Source organism: Suricata suricatta, chromosome 2, assembly GCF_006229205.1.
Source record: "Suricata suricatta isolate VVHF042 chromosome 2, meerkat_22Aug2017_6uvM2_HiC, whole genome shotgun sequence".
NCBI classification, from domain to species: Eukaryota; Metazoa; Chordata; class Mammalia; order Carnivora; family Herpestidae; genus Suricata; species Suricata suricatta.
In genome coordinates, this window is record NC_043701.1 from 31,544,230 (window position 1) to 31,560,916 (window position 16,687).

The 16,687-nt window shown below is 41.5% G+C and overlaps 1 protein-coding gene across 1 annotated transcript in view; it reads left to right on the plus strand.

Moving 5' to 3' along the window:
* Nucleotides 1-24: 24 nt before the first annotated feature.
* The window catches only part of CTTNBP2 (cortactin binding protein 2), a 154,948-nt gene continuing 138,285 nt past the window's right edge, over nucleotides 25-16,687 (plus strand). The window contains exons 1-2 of the mRNA XM_029924452.1: nucleotides 25-197; nucleotides 12,349-12,456. Coding sequence (XP_029780312.1) covers nucleotides 117-197; nucleotides 12,349-12,456 — 189 coding nt within the window. The 5' untranslated portion in view covers nucleotides 25-116. The remainder of the gene's footprint in view (nucleotides 198-12,348; nucleotides 12,457-16,687) is intronic.

The following is a 16,687-nucleotide window of genomic DNA, read 5'->3' on the forward strand; positions in this document are numbered from 1 at the left end:
CGGGCTGCGAGCGCCCGCGTCCCCGGACCGCAGCGGGTTAAGCGCCGCCCGCGCGGTGAGGGCTGAACCCGCAGCCGCTGCTCCGAGCTCGCATTCGGATCCTCTGGAGCAGGAAGATGGCGACGGACGGCGCGAGCTGCGAGCCCGATTTCTCCCGCGCCCCGGAGGACGCGGCAGGGGCCACGGCGGAGGCGGCGGTAACCGAGGTCCCGGGGTGGGCGCGGGAAGGGCGTAGACGCGGGCCGGGGTTCCGGCTTGACCGGGCTTTCACCCTGGGGCGCTCCGCAAGCCCCGGCTCCCCGGGGTACTCCATCCCGGGGTGCCCCCTCCCCAGGTGCCGCCTCCCCAGATGCCCTCTCCCCACGGTGCTTCGCGGCCCGAGCCCGGGTCTAGGCGGGTGAGGAGGCTGCCTGGGCTCAGGATCTCTTCCGTCTTTTCCTAACCCTGCGGGGAGCAGTGCCAGCCCGCCTGGTTCTCGGGCTCCCTGCTTGTGTCCTGAGCGACCCCTACGCCCACTCCCTTGGGTGCGGTGGGGTTTGGCCAGGGGCGGGGGCTGGGGTGTGATTATAGGCGAACTTGACCCCCATTGTTCGCCTCTCGCTGCGCGCGTGGTTGTGGGCTAGTGTCTCGGGGGCTGCCTGGCATCTCTCAGCGGATCCCGAAAGGCAGCTGGGGGAGACGGGTCATCGCCAGGCAATCGCCAGGCAGGTGTGGGATGCCCATTTTGTGTGTGTGTGTTCCTGTGCCTGAGGCCCCTTGAGAGAGGCCCGGTGCCCGGCTGTGGGCGCTGCTGCCCCCGCTGCGCCTCGGAGCTTTGGGTTCTAGCTGCCTGCTGCCCCGTCACTTGGTGGTGAGGGGTGCGGGGGTGGGGGTGGAAAGGTGTCCTCGTTCTTCCCAAGAAAATGCCTGGGCAAGGTGGAGATTTAGCACCTGGTGTCCGCACATTGTTCTTCGCTGTGCGGTAGAAGCCGAATGAGCGTCCACCCATCGCCGGCCCCACTTTCAGCCCCAGAATATCCCCGTGCACTGACACTGAATGGTGGTTTCCAGCCCGTACCTTGGGGAGGGGGGCTGGACCAACATTTCCTGGGTGGGTGCAAACGTTTTGGGAGTTGAGAAGCAGCTTTGCAGGAGCTGCAGGGAGCTGCAAAGAAAGGCAGCCGTAGGAGCGCCTCCCACCCTTGGCGCGATCCTGCTGCTCTAGCCGGAGATTCCGGTGGGATGGAGCGAGGAGGGAGCCTGGACGCCCCTCAATTCTTTCCTAAGCAGCAGAGTCGGTGCACGAGCAGCAGAGGGCAGGACCAGGTGTGAATAATCTGGGCTGCTTTAACTTCTTCCCTATGTTTGGACGTGGGGCTCTCTGGGGAGAGAGAGGAGAGAGGTGGAGGAAGCTACTTGAGCTGGGGAGGAAAAGAGAACCAGAGGGAGAAAAGGAAAAACGGAGGAGGAGGACTCCTGATTTTCCACTTGTGAAACTTGCAAGTTTTAATTTGAAACTTTTAGGAAAATTGATTTTTTCATTCCTTGCCTGGAAAACGTGAAATTTAAGATTGCAAACGAAACCTGCTCTCTTGTGATGCAGTGAATCAGTTACCCTTTGTGAAGTACAGTAAGGAAATCAGCTATTAAGACAACACCAGACTCTGGGAAGTTGCAATGATTGGTTCCTTCAGCCCCAGGAGATGCTAAGGGGAGAGGAGTGAGAGGGAAAAGAACGAGGTAGGGGTGTGTGTGTTTCTCTGGAAGGCTGAATTTGTTTAGTCGAGCTAGAACAGACTTCTTTCTGTTACTCTCAGTATTGAATCACCAGACGATTAAACCAATCACAAACATCTGATTTATGGTCTGTAGCTGTCCTATAGTTTAATTTGGTTAGATTGCAAACAGAATTTTGGACACCAGACAGATTTTTGTGTTAAGGTCAGTGTTCCCTTTCTGCTGCTTAAAGTTTTCAGGAGTCTGATTTTTTCATTGTGAATAGGTGGGGATTTTATAATTTCACTGTGGTTAAGGGTGATAGTCATGAAAAATCTGTGAAAGTAAAACTCCTTGCTATTTTTATAGAGTCCTTTAGAGAATGCAATAAGGATGCCTAATCTAATAGTATTTTTTAAAATTAACTTAAGACTTCGTAGTAAAATTCTGATGATGGCTTATTATACAGTAAACCGGGCATTTTGCTTTAATAAGGTGTGGTCCTCCCATAGCAGCCACTTGACTTAGACTGATTTTTAAATTAAAGCTAGGTTGAGGAATGATAATTGTTATTATAACTGCTTCTTATCTAATGGTTAAAAATCAAAGGCATTTTTATGCATTTGGGGTTCATGGCATCAGAGAACTTAATTTTTTTTCATTTTTAGAAACTTTTTTTTCATTTTAGGGATTTATTTCATTTCAAATTAGTTTACATATTATGCATTTTTATATGTACATTTGGCAGTCATGAGCCAATGGAGACTCCAAAGCAGTAGGCTATTTTTGAAAGTGAGTATTTTCACTAAGTTTTGACTATTTAGATTGTTGCTTAGAGACAAGTTTAATTTATAGTTTTCAGCTTAATGTGATTTTCAGCGGAGTGTTTTAAATTTAGTTTGCGATCCTTGTTCTTAGCTGTTTAAATCCTGAAAGCATCCCAAGTGTAAAGCTGGGTAACAGTTACATTATTCAATAGGATCATATTAATAGTCTTTGCTGTGAACCATGCGAGAGACCTGGGTTATTTTCAGTGCCTTAGCCAAATGTGATGACTTTTATAGGCTTTATTGCTATTTCTACTCTGAAAATAACTCCTAATGGGTAAGGCAGTATGGAAAACAGAAATCTTCCTGCTTTTTTTATTGTCACCAAAGAATTTAAGAGTGAAAGGAAAATGGAGGTCTTTTTTAATCTATGTTTGGAAAACCGACCAACATTCTTGTCATCTGGACTTTTCTGGAACAGCTAATATGCAAAAAGTAGATATAAATTTTTGTTGTCATGGTGATGGTACAAGAAAAAAATTTGGACAGTGATTTTATTAAATGTACAATAGTAGTGTTAAGCAAATTAACAGCTGGGTCCTTGGACATTTTTGTTTTCCAGGTGATAGCATTGAATGTAAATGCAAAGGAAAGCAGTTTCTTAGCCAATTTTGGCAACCTTTCTTTTGAAAAAATCCATAGTTATATGGTAGCTATAGAAATTGAAAGTTATACAGTGTAATAGTTAAGTAGGGAATAATTCAGATTTAACACATTACCAGCCACTCACCAAGATGGTGGCATCATGAGTAACATCTTTGCTGCCTTGAAGTAACACATTTCTGTGGTGCAAACTGATAAATTGCAAGGAATCAAATCAGACATGATGGTGTCATGAAAGACAGAAACAATTTATATTAGGAGTTTGGCAAAGAAGAGTCATGGAGAGGATCCCTACTGGAAGGACCTGGAAACATGCCACAGAAGGGTAGCATTTGACCTGAGCCTTGAGACAGAAGAACATGGAAGGGGAAACTGCAGGAAGCTGTGTGTCTTGTGGCAGGTTCTTAGGATTCCTTGAAAGGTGGCCTGGGGCACAGGTGAGGGGCTTTCCAACAGGAACGCAGAGATCTCAGCAGTGTGCTTTAGAAAAATGGGTTAGAAGTTGAGGGAATAGATGAAAACATTCCCCCATGATTAGAATATAACTGATGCTTTCAACATGCTGCTTTTCACTTTTTTCTTTTTAAATAATGTATATTTCTGTTGGTACCCGATTGTTTTTGTTTTTTTTTTTTTACTTTATTATTGTTGTCGATATTGTTACATTTCTCACAGGAGCAGTTTTGTTTAGAGCTAAGCATTTGTCTTCCCTGTGATTGAATCCATGCCTGGGCTAGATTGCCAGTTCGTTCTATCCTCTTGTGTTTCACGTAACTTTATGAGGTGAGAAAATGTTTCACAGACTGAGTACTTAGCCATTTACAAATATCTGCTGTGGATCTTGTGGACAGCAAGGCCGTGGCTAGGACAGAGCAGCCTCCTTCAAGAAAAGCTGAGTGGGTTTTGTTTATAAAAGAAAGCAAAGGTTAAGCACTGTGCCAGGCATGTACATGCTAGGTGTTCTACTAATATTTACTGAATAAAGAAAATGAACACTCACCAGGAAGCTGTGTTATAATTAGAAAATTTACTTTGTGGGTTACTGGATTATCATGAAACTCTTGGTTTGTAGTAATTGACATTATAGATATTACAGAGCTTTTCTTGTTTCTGAAAGGTGACTCTGATTTTCTGATTTGTTTCTGTTGTTTCTGATTTTTGTTTGTATATTCTCTTTCTAAGCTGCTTTTCTCAGTGACATTTCAGATATATTTCACAGGTTTTTTTTTTTAATGTAATATCTAACACTTAGTTTTCCCTTTAGATTCTCTCCTCAGAAAAATGGCTGAGATGGTAACTGCATCTTTCCTCTCCTGAATTCTTTCTGTAATAGAGTCAAGGTCAAATCACACACTAGGGTTTTGGAGGGAGCAGATGTTTGAGGAGGGTCAAGGCAAAAATGGAAGGACGTTTGGAAACAGGAAAAGGGGAAAAAAAAGGAAAGATTGGGCAGGAAGACAGTTAGGCATAGCTTTGGAATTGACTGCAAATGCCCAGAAATCTGGGACTAGAATTCAACTTTAAATGTGCCTAGGAAAGATGGAATAGTTTCTCTTCTTTCTGCCCCTGTGTATTTTGCCACCCAAGCACATCTGAGTGTTGCTTTAGAAAAGACTTTATTTATTTATGTTTATATTTGAGAGAGACAGAGTGTGAGTGGGGGAGGGGCAGTGAGCGCGAGGGTGAGAGAATCTGAGCTGTCAACACGGAGACCCATGTGGGGTTCCAAGTCATGGACCACAAGATCATGACCTGAGACGATGCTGGATGCTTAACTGACTGAGCCACCCAGACACCCCTATTTAATTATTTAAAAAAAATATTTTTAATGTTTGTTTATTTTTGAGAGAGAGAATATGCACACGATTGCAGTCAAGTTGGGGAGGGGCAGAGAGAGAGGGAGACACAGAATCTGAAGCAGACTTCAGGCTCTGAGCTGTCACCACAGAGCTTGATAAGGGGCTGGGACCCACCGACTGCGAGATCATGACCTGAGCCGAAGTCAGATGCTTAACCAACTGAGCCACCCAGGTTCCTGTATTTATTTTTAAAAGTTTATTTATTTTGAGAGAGAGAGTGAGAATGAGAGTGAGAGTGGGGGAGGGGAAGAGAGACAGGGAGTGAGAGACTCCTAGGCAGGCTCCACGCTGTCAGTGCAGAGCCCGATGCGGGGTTCAATTTCATGAACTGAACCCTGAGATCATGATCCTAGCCACAATCAGGAGTCGAATGCTAAATTGACTAAGCCACCCAGGCGCCCCTAGAAAAGACTTTGAATGTATATTCAATTGTTTTCTTCTCTATTGGTGCTCCTTTGCAAGACTTGTATAACATGGAAAAGGAAACCTTTTTCCTAGATGTCAAGTAAAAAAAAAAGAAATGGAGAACAGTTACGAGAAAGATGATAATGATATTAAAGTCAAAGAATTCTTTAAAAATTGTTAATCTTTTATAAATAACTTGTACAAAAATAATGAAATCATGTAATTAATGCTGTGCACGATATGATGCAATATGCAATGTAGAACATACATGATTTGGTTTTGACACTTTTGTATTGTATTGGAGAAGCCAAACGCCTGAGACCTTCCACAGAAGGGCTTTGTAACTGTAACCGTATTTGTAAGAATATCATTCAGCACTCTGTGTCTCAGCCTCTTCATTTGAAAATCAGCATGCTGCCATCTGCCACCTACAGATAATCAAGATGATATTCTTCAGTGGATGATAAGCTGCTTAAGGGACAGCTATTAGATCTGGATGCAAGTTTGCACGTGGAGATATGCTATGTAGGGCTAATGGGACATTGAAAAGCCGAGGTAGAACGGAAATAGACACTTGTTTTATCTGAGATCTGGTTGGTTCCTTCCGTCTTTCCTTTTTTCCCCCCAAAGAGGAAATGGAGACTGAGAGATCTGAAAGGAGGAAGAGGGAGGTGGCCGCACTTAATTATTAGTTGTCACCCCTCACCTAGCCACATTTCTGCTTTTCATTACAGTTTTCTTGTACTTAAAATTGGTTATATCCATTGCCAGGTTTCCTTCCTGTCATTCTATTTACTTGTCAGTTTTGCCTCCTTCCAGTATACTTAGTTGCTTGTCTGGCATGAAAGACCTCAGGCAGTGTAATGATTTGAGATACAAGGCCATGGCCACATGCCAAGTTGACCTACTTGAGATTACTCTAAATGGTCTTTGAAACCATGAATGAAAATGATTGACCAGTTATTTAGTTTTCTTTAGAGTAGGCTATGACATTGTATCTTATTATTTACACCTGATTTACATGCTTTGTGTTTGCATGCTGAGTGAAATAGGCATTTTCTACCAAAAGTAGGTGGGCATACATGTTAGGTAAGATCATGTGAGGATGCAGTATATTCTTGCTGTTGTGACATTTTAGTAGGGGTGAGAAAACAGAGCATTAAGATAGATGAGTAAGTTTAGTATGAGGAAATGCACAATGCAAGATATGATTCCTTGCCCAATGAAGTAATAGAGCCGACTGGATGACTGGAGGAAAGCAGAGATTTCTGGAGTCTAAGGAGCCTGTAAAGACCTATGAAAGTGGGGTGTCAGCTTGTCCTCAAGAAAGACAGGATTCCGATGAAATCCAGGACCAAGGATTAGGAAGAACAAAATTAAAGTATGCAAACCTTATCAGTAACATTCTTTCCTCCCTATAGGGGGAAGTCAGGAGAAATTATCTCAAAGCAAGATGTGATGTCAGAGACTTGAAATAATTATAGAGCATGAAAATGTACTTTTCTTCATGAAAACCCATATAATTAGCAGAATTCACATTTTCTTAATATTGTAAATGTTCTGTGTACCTGGAAAATTGGATTTTTTTCATGTAAATGCTATAGTCTTCAGATTTTTATTTTCTCCTTGGCATTTCAATATGAATTTCATTGTTTTCCTCTTATTTATTTATGCCTCTTATTCATCCCCAACCCATAAATCTTGCTTACATAGAAAGTTCTAAATGTACCATATTAATTATTAGCATGCTGTATTGGACTGGGAAGGAAATTACAATTACGTTGTAACTTCAGAGCAAAGTGGAAAAATCAGTTGACCTCAAATTATTTCTCAAAGGCTTCATGGAATGACCTACATTTCCTCAGTCCAGTAATCCTGATAGTCTATCCAATCAGGAAATTTAGGAGCTGGGGGAGACTTTAGAGATCACTTAGTACAACATTCTTAGTTTACCACTGAGAAAAGTGAGATCCAGACAGATGAAATAAAGTCCTTTTAACCCATTGGCTTTCTGAGGTATCTCACCTTCCTGTGTGGTAAATTCATTGATCACATGTAGGGTAGGTGGCCCACTAGATTTGAAACTGGAGGAGATGTTCTCCGTGTTTGTGGGAAGTGCCAGAGAACACATCTGGTTTTGTGTTTGGTCACTAGATTTTCACCATAACTGATAAGTTTGGGTAAAGATCTGAAGGGCACTTCTGCCACTGTGGCTTAAAATCTCTTCTAAATGCTTTTTGGCAGCCATCAGGGTTCTGACTCCATTAATTCTTAAAGGATATGGGTAAGGATCTTCCGGCCCTAATTGGCTATGACTCTTGAAATTCCCTATATAAACCCCAGTATTTTAGGGTGTGGAGTGGTAGTGAGGAATACTGGTATTGGCCTACGTTCAGTTGTGGCAATTGAAGAAGACTTTACTCCAGCCAGGTTCTGTTTTGTCTATTCCCTCCCACTCTCTCTCAGCCTTTATAAGAAAATCTGGGGGCACCTGGGTGGCTCAGTCGGTTAAGCGTCCAGCTTCGGCTCAGGTCATGATCTCAGGGTTTGTAGGTTCAAGCCCCGCATCGGGCTCTGTGCTGACAGCTAGCTCAGAGCCTGGACCCTGCTTCAGATTCGGTGTCTCCCTCTCTCTGACCCTCCCCTGCTCGTGCTGTCTCTCTCTGTCTCTCAAAAATAAAAATAAAAAACATTAAAAAAAAATTTAAAAAAAGGAAATCTGGAAGAATGCCCTCCGCACGCCCACCCAGACCTTGTTGAATACAGCTGTGTTGAACAGTAAGAGTTTGGGGTTTTGTCTTCTCTTTCAGATTATCTATTTGTTTATGTCCCAAAGAAGGCTCTCTCTCTGTTTGATGACCAGACTCTGGATTAGCTTAAACTGTCTATGCCAGATCTTTTAAAACTGGGTGTTAGGAAGCACTTTTCCTGGAGTCCTCTTCTGGCAAACATCAGACATGACAGACAGGGAGGCCTGTAGAATTTAAGTCTGCGTTTTTTTCTTTCTTTCTTTTTTTGAATGCCTTGCTATCCCTTAAAAATGAGATCTGGATTTTTCTTTAGGAAAGCAAGTACAGTAAGAATAAAGCTTAGTGTGTGAACATATCTGCTGTGTTTGTTTTTTCTTGGTGGGAGAGTAGGGGTGTCATGTTTTCATGGATGCCCTGATAGAGATCCGAATTTTTTATGTAAGTGGTGGCATTTATATCTATTCTGTCATCTTTTTCCTTTTTTTTTTTTTTTTTTAGAAATTGGGTTATCAAGTTAGTTTGTCTTTTGAAATATAAAATCTATCAAAAAATGGGAAATTTGGAGGTGTTAGATTTATATATGGCATGGATGATTGATCATTGGTGATGGTTTCCTGTATCTCCAAAATTATCAAGTTGTACATATTATATATGTACATCATTTTGTATGTCAATCGGAGCTCAAAGTGGTTTAAGAAATAAAAGAGTTAGAATAGTTGTTTTGTTCTAAAGCCAAAAAACATTAATAATTTTTCTATATCTAATTATTACTGTACCTCACATGCATCAAGTCAGATAGAGACTACTTCATGTGAAACTAGCAGACTTCTTGGGATTTTTGCTTTGGGGCTTCTTTATATTTCTAACCATACTAAGATGCTTTGAATTTATTAGTAAAATAAATAACTTCTAATATAATTTCATATACTTTTTTTATTATGCTGTTTTGCCAGAATAGTGGATGAAAATGCTAAGCATTGGAGAATGACAGTTTGAAAATATTATTAGAACATTCTTGAAGGCCAGGAAGTAATCACATTTTTATTTGTTTATTTATTTTTAATGTTTTAAAAATTTATTTTAGAGAGAGAGAGATTGCGTGAGCAGGGGAGGGTCAGAGAGAGAGGGAGACACCGAATCTGAAGCAGGCTCCAGGCTCTGAGCCAGCTGTCAGCACAGATCCCGACGAGGGGCTTGATCCCATGAACCATGAGATCATGGCCTGAGCCGAAGCTGGACGCTTAACCGACTGAGCCATCCTGGTGCCCCAGTAATCGCATTTTTAGTGAGGACTCAGGGATGGGAGCAGCAGGCAGACAAACTTATGTATTTAAAACAGTGCATCACTTAATACATTGTGACAGGAAACAGTTGTTTTTGTTTTTGTTTTTTAACATTCCATGTAACCTAATCAGGGGTTTAGTGAGAACCTTTGTAGCAGTGATTTTTTACTTTAATGAATTTACCTTTTTATTGATGGTAATATATTATAAAACAGAAGTGTTGGTTGCAGGTCACATGTAATGTTGATGATGATGTAGCCAGAGCAAGCTCTCCTGACTCTAACATGAATCAGAATCTTGGCAATGTCTTTCATAATTTATTAGTATTTAAAACGGAGTGCTTTGCTTATGAAGCTTCGGGGAAACAAGGACAATAAAATATACAATTAATTAAAATCTTTAGAACAACCAGCATCAGCATTAATAAAACATTACCCTCTAAAGCACATAAGAATTGGAGCTCAGTCTTCCATCTCTGAGAAAAAGGCAGCATAAAAGAGTCTGTATTTCATCATAGTCAATAAACTGAGTTTATCCAACTTAGGCTGGCAGATTTTCAAAGAAATAGGCTTGTCACCAACAGCCCACTCCTCTCTACATAAAATATCTGGGTGCCCTCAGCCTGGGTAATAACAATCACCACTTTTATTTAGCACTTTATTTATTTATGTGTTCTTATTTCATGCTCACGAGAACTTTGTGGGGTAGATGTTAGGATTTCTATTCCATAGATGAAGAAAACACATCAAGTAAGGTGTAGAAATGTCTCACCAAGTGTAGTCCTTGGACCAGCAGCAGCAACGGGAGCTTGTTACAAAGTCACATTCAAGGCCTGTGTCAGTCTGTTAACAAGATCTCCAGGTGATTCTTATTTCATGCTTGCCTTTGAGAACAACTATGTTAGAAGACTTACGTGACACCACCGTGTAGTGGGAGCAGAATTTGAGCCCTAGTATATGAGATTACACCGTTGACGGGGAATATCTCTTAAGTTGACTTTCTACGCGGGGTGTCTTAGAAATAATCCATCCTTTAGGCTTGCTGTAATCTTTTCTCTTTTTCCATCCTGAGCCTCTGCCTTTCCAATAACTGCTCAAATGTATGTGCAAAAAGAAACCATTTTAAGAGAAAGGTCCTTTTAAAATCATTCTTTGGAGAACCAGCGAGCTCTGGTCTCTTTCCCCTTTATTATTATCTCCTTCTAGAAGATTTCTCTGAAACTGTGAAGTAGCCTGTTCTGGTTATGCCTGTCCGAAAGCCCGTGGAATCGTATATGGGCTTGCCATGTTTACTTCTATGTCATCACAAGGATAATATGAGGCCAGGTATTTGGGTGTTAAACTGGTTCTTATTAGCTGATTGAGAGAATGGCACCATTTTTCATCTCTAGAATATTCTCATAGGGCTGGTAAAGTGTGCCAGCAGACACTTGGTTGTAGTTCTGTCATTTCCTGGTTGAATGATCCAAGTTCTCTGAGTTGTGGTTTTCTTAACTGAAAAAATAGAGATCCTATCTTACAGATTAGATTTGTTTCTTTGAGAATACTTTGGAAACCATTGGATGCCATGCACATGTGAAATAATGTTCTGGAGTGTTTTGAAGAATGGCTTCTCAGGTCGGGTATTCTGAGGCATTTGGGGATGAACGTGTGTTCCCCTCCCTCTGATGGTGAGCGGGTTTCTCAGATGAGCCCTGTACGAAGGGCACAGGGGACTGTGTGTGTCGAGGCGCTCAGGCTGTGGGTTTGCCCAGGCTGGGCTGTGAGCGCGCAGGTTGATCTAAGGTGGCTGCCAGAAGACCTGCTCGTAAAACTTGTGAGGGAAGGGGGCAGAGTTGGAGACAGACGCATTGGGCGCCTGTGGTATAGTAATGGGATTTAAAGAGAGGAGATCCTATGCCGATACCAGGGAAGGAATGTAGAAGAGACAGTGGAGCTGGAAGAGTGACAGGTGAGGATTGTGTCCCCTGGGCCGTGGTGCCGATACTCTGGAAGGCTCACGTACTCCAGCCCCCGCCTGCCTTTGGAATGGCAAAAAGTTACAAGGCATTGCTTAAAAAACTGTTTGGTAACCACATAGCAGGTTCCAGACTTATCCGACCACAGACCCAGTTGATTAGATGTGGGTGCTGGACCAGGCCTCCTCAAGTACATAGGCCTGCCCTGGGTGTGTGTGCGCGTGTTTGGTGGGGAGAGTGGGGTCGCGAAGCCAAGAGCATATTCCTTCTAAAGGGGCTGGTGCCAGGCTGTGCAGATTATTGCTCTGTGGGAGCGAGGGTCCAGGCTTAACCAGCCATCTGAATTTTGAAGACAAACCAGAGATCAGGATTTTTGGGTGAAATCCTCAGGGTTTTTTTGTTTTTGTTTTTGTTTTTGAGTGCTGGCCGCATAAAAAAAAACCCTTTGTGGAGCAAGCTACACACATCTGTAGGCCAGATTTGGCTGTAGGCTGCCAGCTGGTTACCTCTGCTACGGAGTGTACTGTAAACATGACCTGTTCTTATTGGATGTCTTGGAATTTATAATAACCTCCCAGGAGCCTTTATTTGGAGGCCCTTCTAGGAATACATTCTTGTGCTTTCTTTGTTACCCCTGCAACTTCTCCTGAACATATACCAGGCCTGTTGTGATAGAAACTCCAGAGACCTTCAGTTGGCGTCACAATTTGAAGAGATTTTGAATCCAGGTGTACAGGCAGGCTGGGAAAAAAGATTTCCTTCATGAAGAGATTTGGGCCAGTGGCCTTACGGTTTTTACCCCTCCTCCTAAAAGGTCTGGGGATAGATGATCTGCTGCTGAAAAGGGCCCTGGTGCTTCTGGGATTTGTTGAGCCACTGGGATAAACACAGTCCATTGCAAACCTTTAAGATGTGTGTATTGTCCTACTAATAGTTTTTTTCATTGTTTTTTAAATATTTGTGTTACAGAAAAAAGAGTTTGATGTGGACACCCTCAGTAAGTCAGAGCTCCGAATGCTCCTCAGTGTGATGGAGGGGGAGCTGGAGGCCAGAGACCTGGTCATCGAGGCCCTGCGGGTAAGAAGCTCTAGGGCCGAGTCCCGTTCTATCATTTTCTTTGTTCAAAGGGCCAGTGACAAAGCTGCTTCTCTGGGTGTTTGAATCTGTAGATTTAAAATGTTTCATCGGGTTAAAATGTGCCCCTCACCCTACATGCTCACCCCATAATCGTGATACATCCGAACACTGAAGTCAGACGGTCGGTCACTGTAATGAGGGGACCCAGACTGTACTGTGCAGTATGGGAAAGTGGAGACTTCAGCGGTATTGTTTCATGTGGTTGTTTGGTTGTACGTTTTCAGAGAATTGGAAATTTGATATCCTACGTGTATGTGAGGTGAGGAGGAAAAATTATGAGAGTCACGGATAAAAAAGATTGCTGATAATTTAGATTTTCTTCCTTTGTAAATTATAAATGATTACTTATTTTCAGAATCTCATAAGAGTTCTTTTGTTGCTTTAAAAATAATGTTAAACTTTGTTGATGCACAATTGTATAATTGGTTGTTCTTAATCTTACACTTGTTTTGGTACGTTAGCCAAACCTAATTTTTATTCTTTTTTCTTTCATAAGGAATACTTAGAATGTAATCAGGTGTTTCCTGGCTCTTGGTCGTTTGGCCAGGATGGCTATATTTATTATACATGAAGTACAGGTTTGTTTTTTTTCACCAAGTAGTATGTCTTCCGACTTTGTCTTAGGGGCTTGCTTTAACATGAACATCTATGGTAAGTTGAATTGTTGCCGCCTCTCGATGTTAGTACGCTGGGGTAAAGAGGTAATAATGGTGGATGGTCAGAAATGGTCAAGGTGGGCATGTTAAGGATCCAGTCATGTGGGGGAGGGGTGACTACGGTTTATTTTCACAAACTGATGACAATGATTGCCCCAGAAAAATGAGAGTATATTTGTACCATCTGCAAGCCAGAAATGAGTTGAAGGTGTTGCCTTTTGTTGACAAGCTTTTTAAGTAGACTTTGTGCACAGCGTGGCTGTGAGAGGTATTCGTCCCGTTCCACATTGGGAACCTGTGCATTGCTTGCCGATGTAGAGTTTCTTGATACATAAACTTCGTGGGAGAAGTGCTAAGGCAGTGCATCACTAACGTGTGCTGCATTCAGCCCAAGGAGAGAACAGAGGTCACGTCTGAGGCCACTAGTGAAGTCTCTTGAGACCAAATAGATAGCAAGGCTCCACTTCTACCTCAGGTATTTTTCCGTCGCGCTCTATTAACCTGTAAAAGACATCAGCTACCATGGCATTTCTCACTGCTCGCACAAATGTTTGAGAGTTTAGCAGAGTCTGTTTTTATGTATCACCTTAGCAACCATATTTGGTTCTCTTTTTAACTTAATTGCAATACTTTTAAACATAAGAGTAGAAGTAAAGGCTTGCTAATGATCAGGGTTTGCCAAACTGAAAGTTTCTCATGGAATCAAGGAATGTTGGAGTTGCAAGGAGCCTTACTACATATTTTAGGTCAGTGGTTTGCATCCCTACAAACCTAGAGGTGGTTTTTGTTTTTGTTCTAGATTAAAAAAATTTTTTTTAATGTTTACGTGTTTTTGAGAGACAGAATGTGAATGGGTAAGGGGCAGAGAGAGAAGGAGACACAGAATCAAAGCAGGCTCCAGGATCTAAACTGTCAGTCCAGAGCCTAAAACGAGGCTTGAAGTCACTGTGAGATCATGACCTGCGCCGAGTCAGACATTTAACCAACTGAGCCATCCAGGCACACCCCACCCTTTTTTTTTTAAAGAAAATATTTTGTACTACTCTTTCATTATCCTGCAATGAAATACATGGATAAATGCATATATAATATAAGTAGGTTATGTTAAAAATAGCCAGTACAGGGGCGCCAGGGTGGCTCAGTCGATTAAGCCTCCAACTTCATCTCAGGTCATGATCTCACAGTTCCATGGGTTTGAGCCCCGCGTCAGGCTCTGTGCTGACAGCTCAGAGGCTGGCGCCTGCTTCAGGTTCTGTGATTCCCTCTCTCTCTCTGCCCCTCCCCCTCTCATGCTCTGTCTCTGTCTCAAAAATAAATTAAAACAAACAAACAAAAATAGCCAGTACACCCCTTTAATTTTGATATAAAGTAACAGGGAAGTACTTTATAACAAACTACAGAATTCAGTGTATAAATGCTCAGGCATGTGATAACCTAAGTGGCAGGTTTATACCTACTCATAGCGTTGCCATGAGTGCAGTCATTGCAAAGGAATCCTGGGCCAGGTATGCTGTAATGGGATTGGATATAGTGAGTAGATTTGCCATGCATGAGGCGATGTTTTTCTGAAATGGTGATCGATATGGTGAAGTTCCAAACAAAAGTGCACATTTACGTGGGAGTTAAGTCCTTGAAAAATTCTCTGTTTCTTAAAACTAAATTAAAACAACTTGTTTACACATAAAAAGAAGTTACTCTTTAGCTCAGGACTTCCTGCTGAACTGAAGGTTCTAATGAAAGGAATGAATAGAGGGACATTTGAAAGTTCAAGGGGACCCTGGAGACAGTTGTTGGATGTGTGGCAGGCCCCTAGCCCTGACCACTAAGTGCCTATCCCTGTGAAAACAAAATGTTTTGCCTATTTCCAAACCCTCTCCTAGGGCGCTGCCCCTGTGGAGAAGTCCTGGCTGACACTGGTCTCCTTTGTTCGTTGATAAACGCAGAGGAAGCCCAGAGAGATTGTGATTTATCTCGGGCAGAAAAGGTGGCACCCATGAGCTTGGTGTGTTTGGAGATTCTTAAAGCTTTTAGTCATTTTTTAAATTTGAGAATTGTGATTGATTTTAGATGATTATTTTTAAAAATTTTTTTTAATGTTTTATTTATTTTTAATACAGAGAGAGACAGAGCATGAGAGGGGGAGGGGCAGAGAGAGAAGGAGACACAGAACTGGAAGCAGGCTCCAGGCTCTGAGCTAGCTGTTAGCACAGAGCCTGACGCGCGGCTCGAACCCATGAACGTGAGATCTGACCTGAGCCGAAGCCGGAGGCTTAACCGACTGAGCCACCCAGGCGCTCCTAGATGATTATATTTTTAAGAGTAGATGACACCATTTTCATATAACTGTCGTAGCTGTCACAGACTCACTGTTGTTATATACTTACTGACTGTTCCCTTGGACGCATTCACCGCAACTAGTGAAACGAGGGAAATATTTAGTTGGTCCAGGTGTCTCATTGAGTTGCCTCTTGCTTTAATAGTAGATTATAAATTAGTGACTCCCTAAGAAATCGGGAAGGAGAGAGATTGTGAAACTTTTTAAATTTCATATTCTGTGATAAACTTATTCCTGAATTAAAATTCAAAATCTACTCAGTCAGTAATCAGTTTGTTACTGTTCAATTGGGAGAGAAGTAAGCCTTCTTTTAAAAAATGTCAAAAGTAATATTTCTTTGAATGTAGGAAATATTTTTTAACTTAATATGTAAATTGTGATTTATTTCAGATATAAAGGTTTATACCATGAAATTTATACCATGGAAAAATTTAGAAATGATGCTGTTATGAGGCATTCAAAGTCTTTAGAATTTTAGAATCTTTCAAAAGATATTTCAGACCAAGAGCTTTTTTTACTTTTTTAATCATGCTGTCCTTATATTTTTGATTTTCTAGTTATAATAAATTGCATAGATCATTGGATGAATGGCCATAGACTTCTCAGAACAGTACATAAATATGATTTTGGGGGGAAGGTGTTAAAAATTACAATATATATCATGGTATTTTTACTTTTTCATATTTAAGGTAAAAATATTTTCCAATAAGAGTCCATGTCTCTATAGCAGATGTGGTATTCAGTACATTAAGTTTTATTGCAGGGGATTGTATTTTTAAAAGTGCAATATTGATGGAAAATATGAAGTGCTTAATATATATACATATATATGTTGCAGTTGCATAAGAAATATTTTATCAGTGATTCCCCCTCATCCACACAAAGTAGGAATAAATCATTGACTAAATATATATGCCAAATGAAGTCTAGAGGAAAATATTGCGAGGTTTGAGAATGTGCTCAAAGAGAAGGAGGTACATATTTTCTGAAACCATGATAGATAAAAAGGGCTTTTGAATTAAATTTAATTGAACATTAAGAATTTAAATATATAACTTATTAAGAAATCATCTATTTGATGCTAATTGTTTAGTTTGTGGAATCTTCTGGCCTTCACTTCTTTTTCTCTTGCTACTAGAATTAAAAAAAATTTTTTTCCTTTGAATGTTATTTTTGAGAG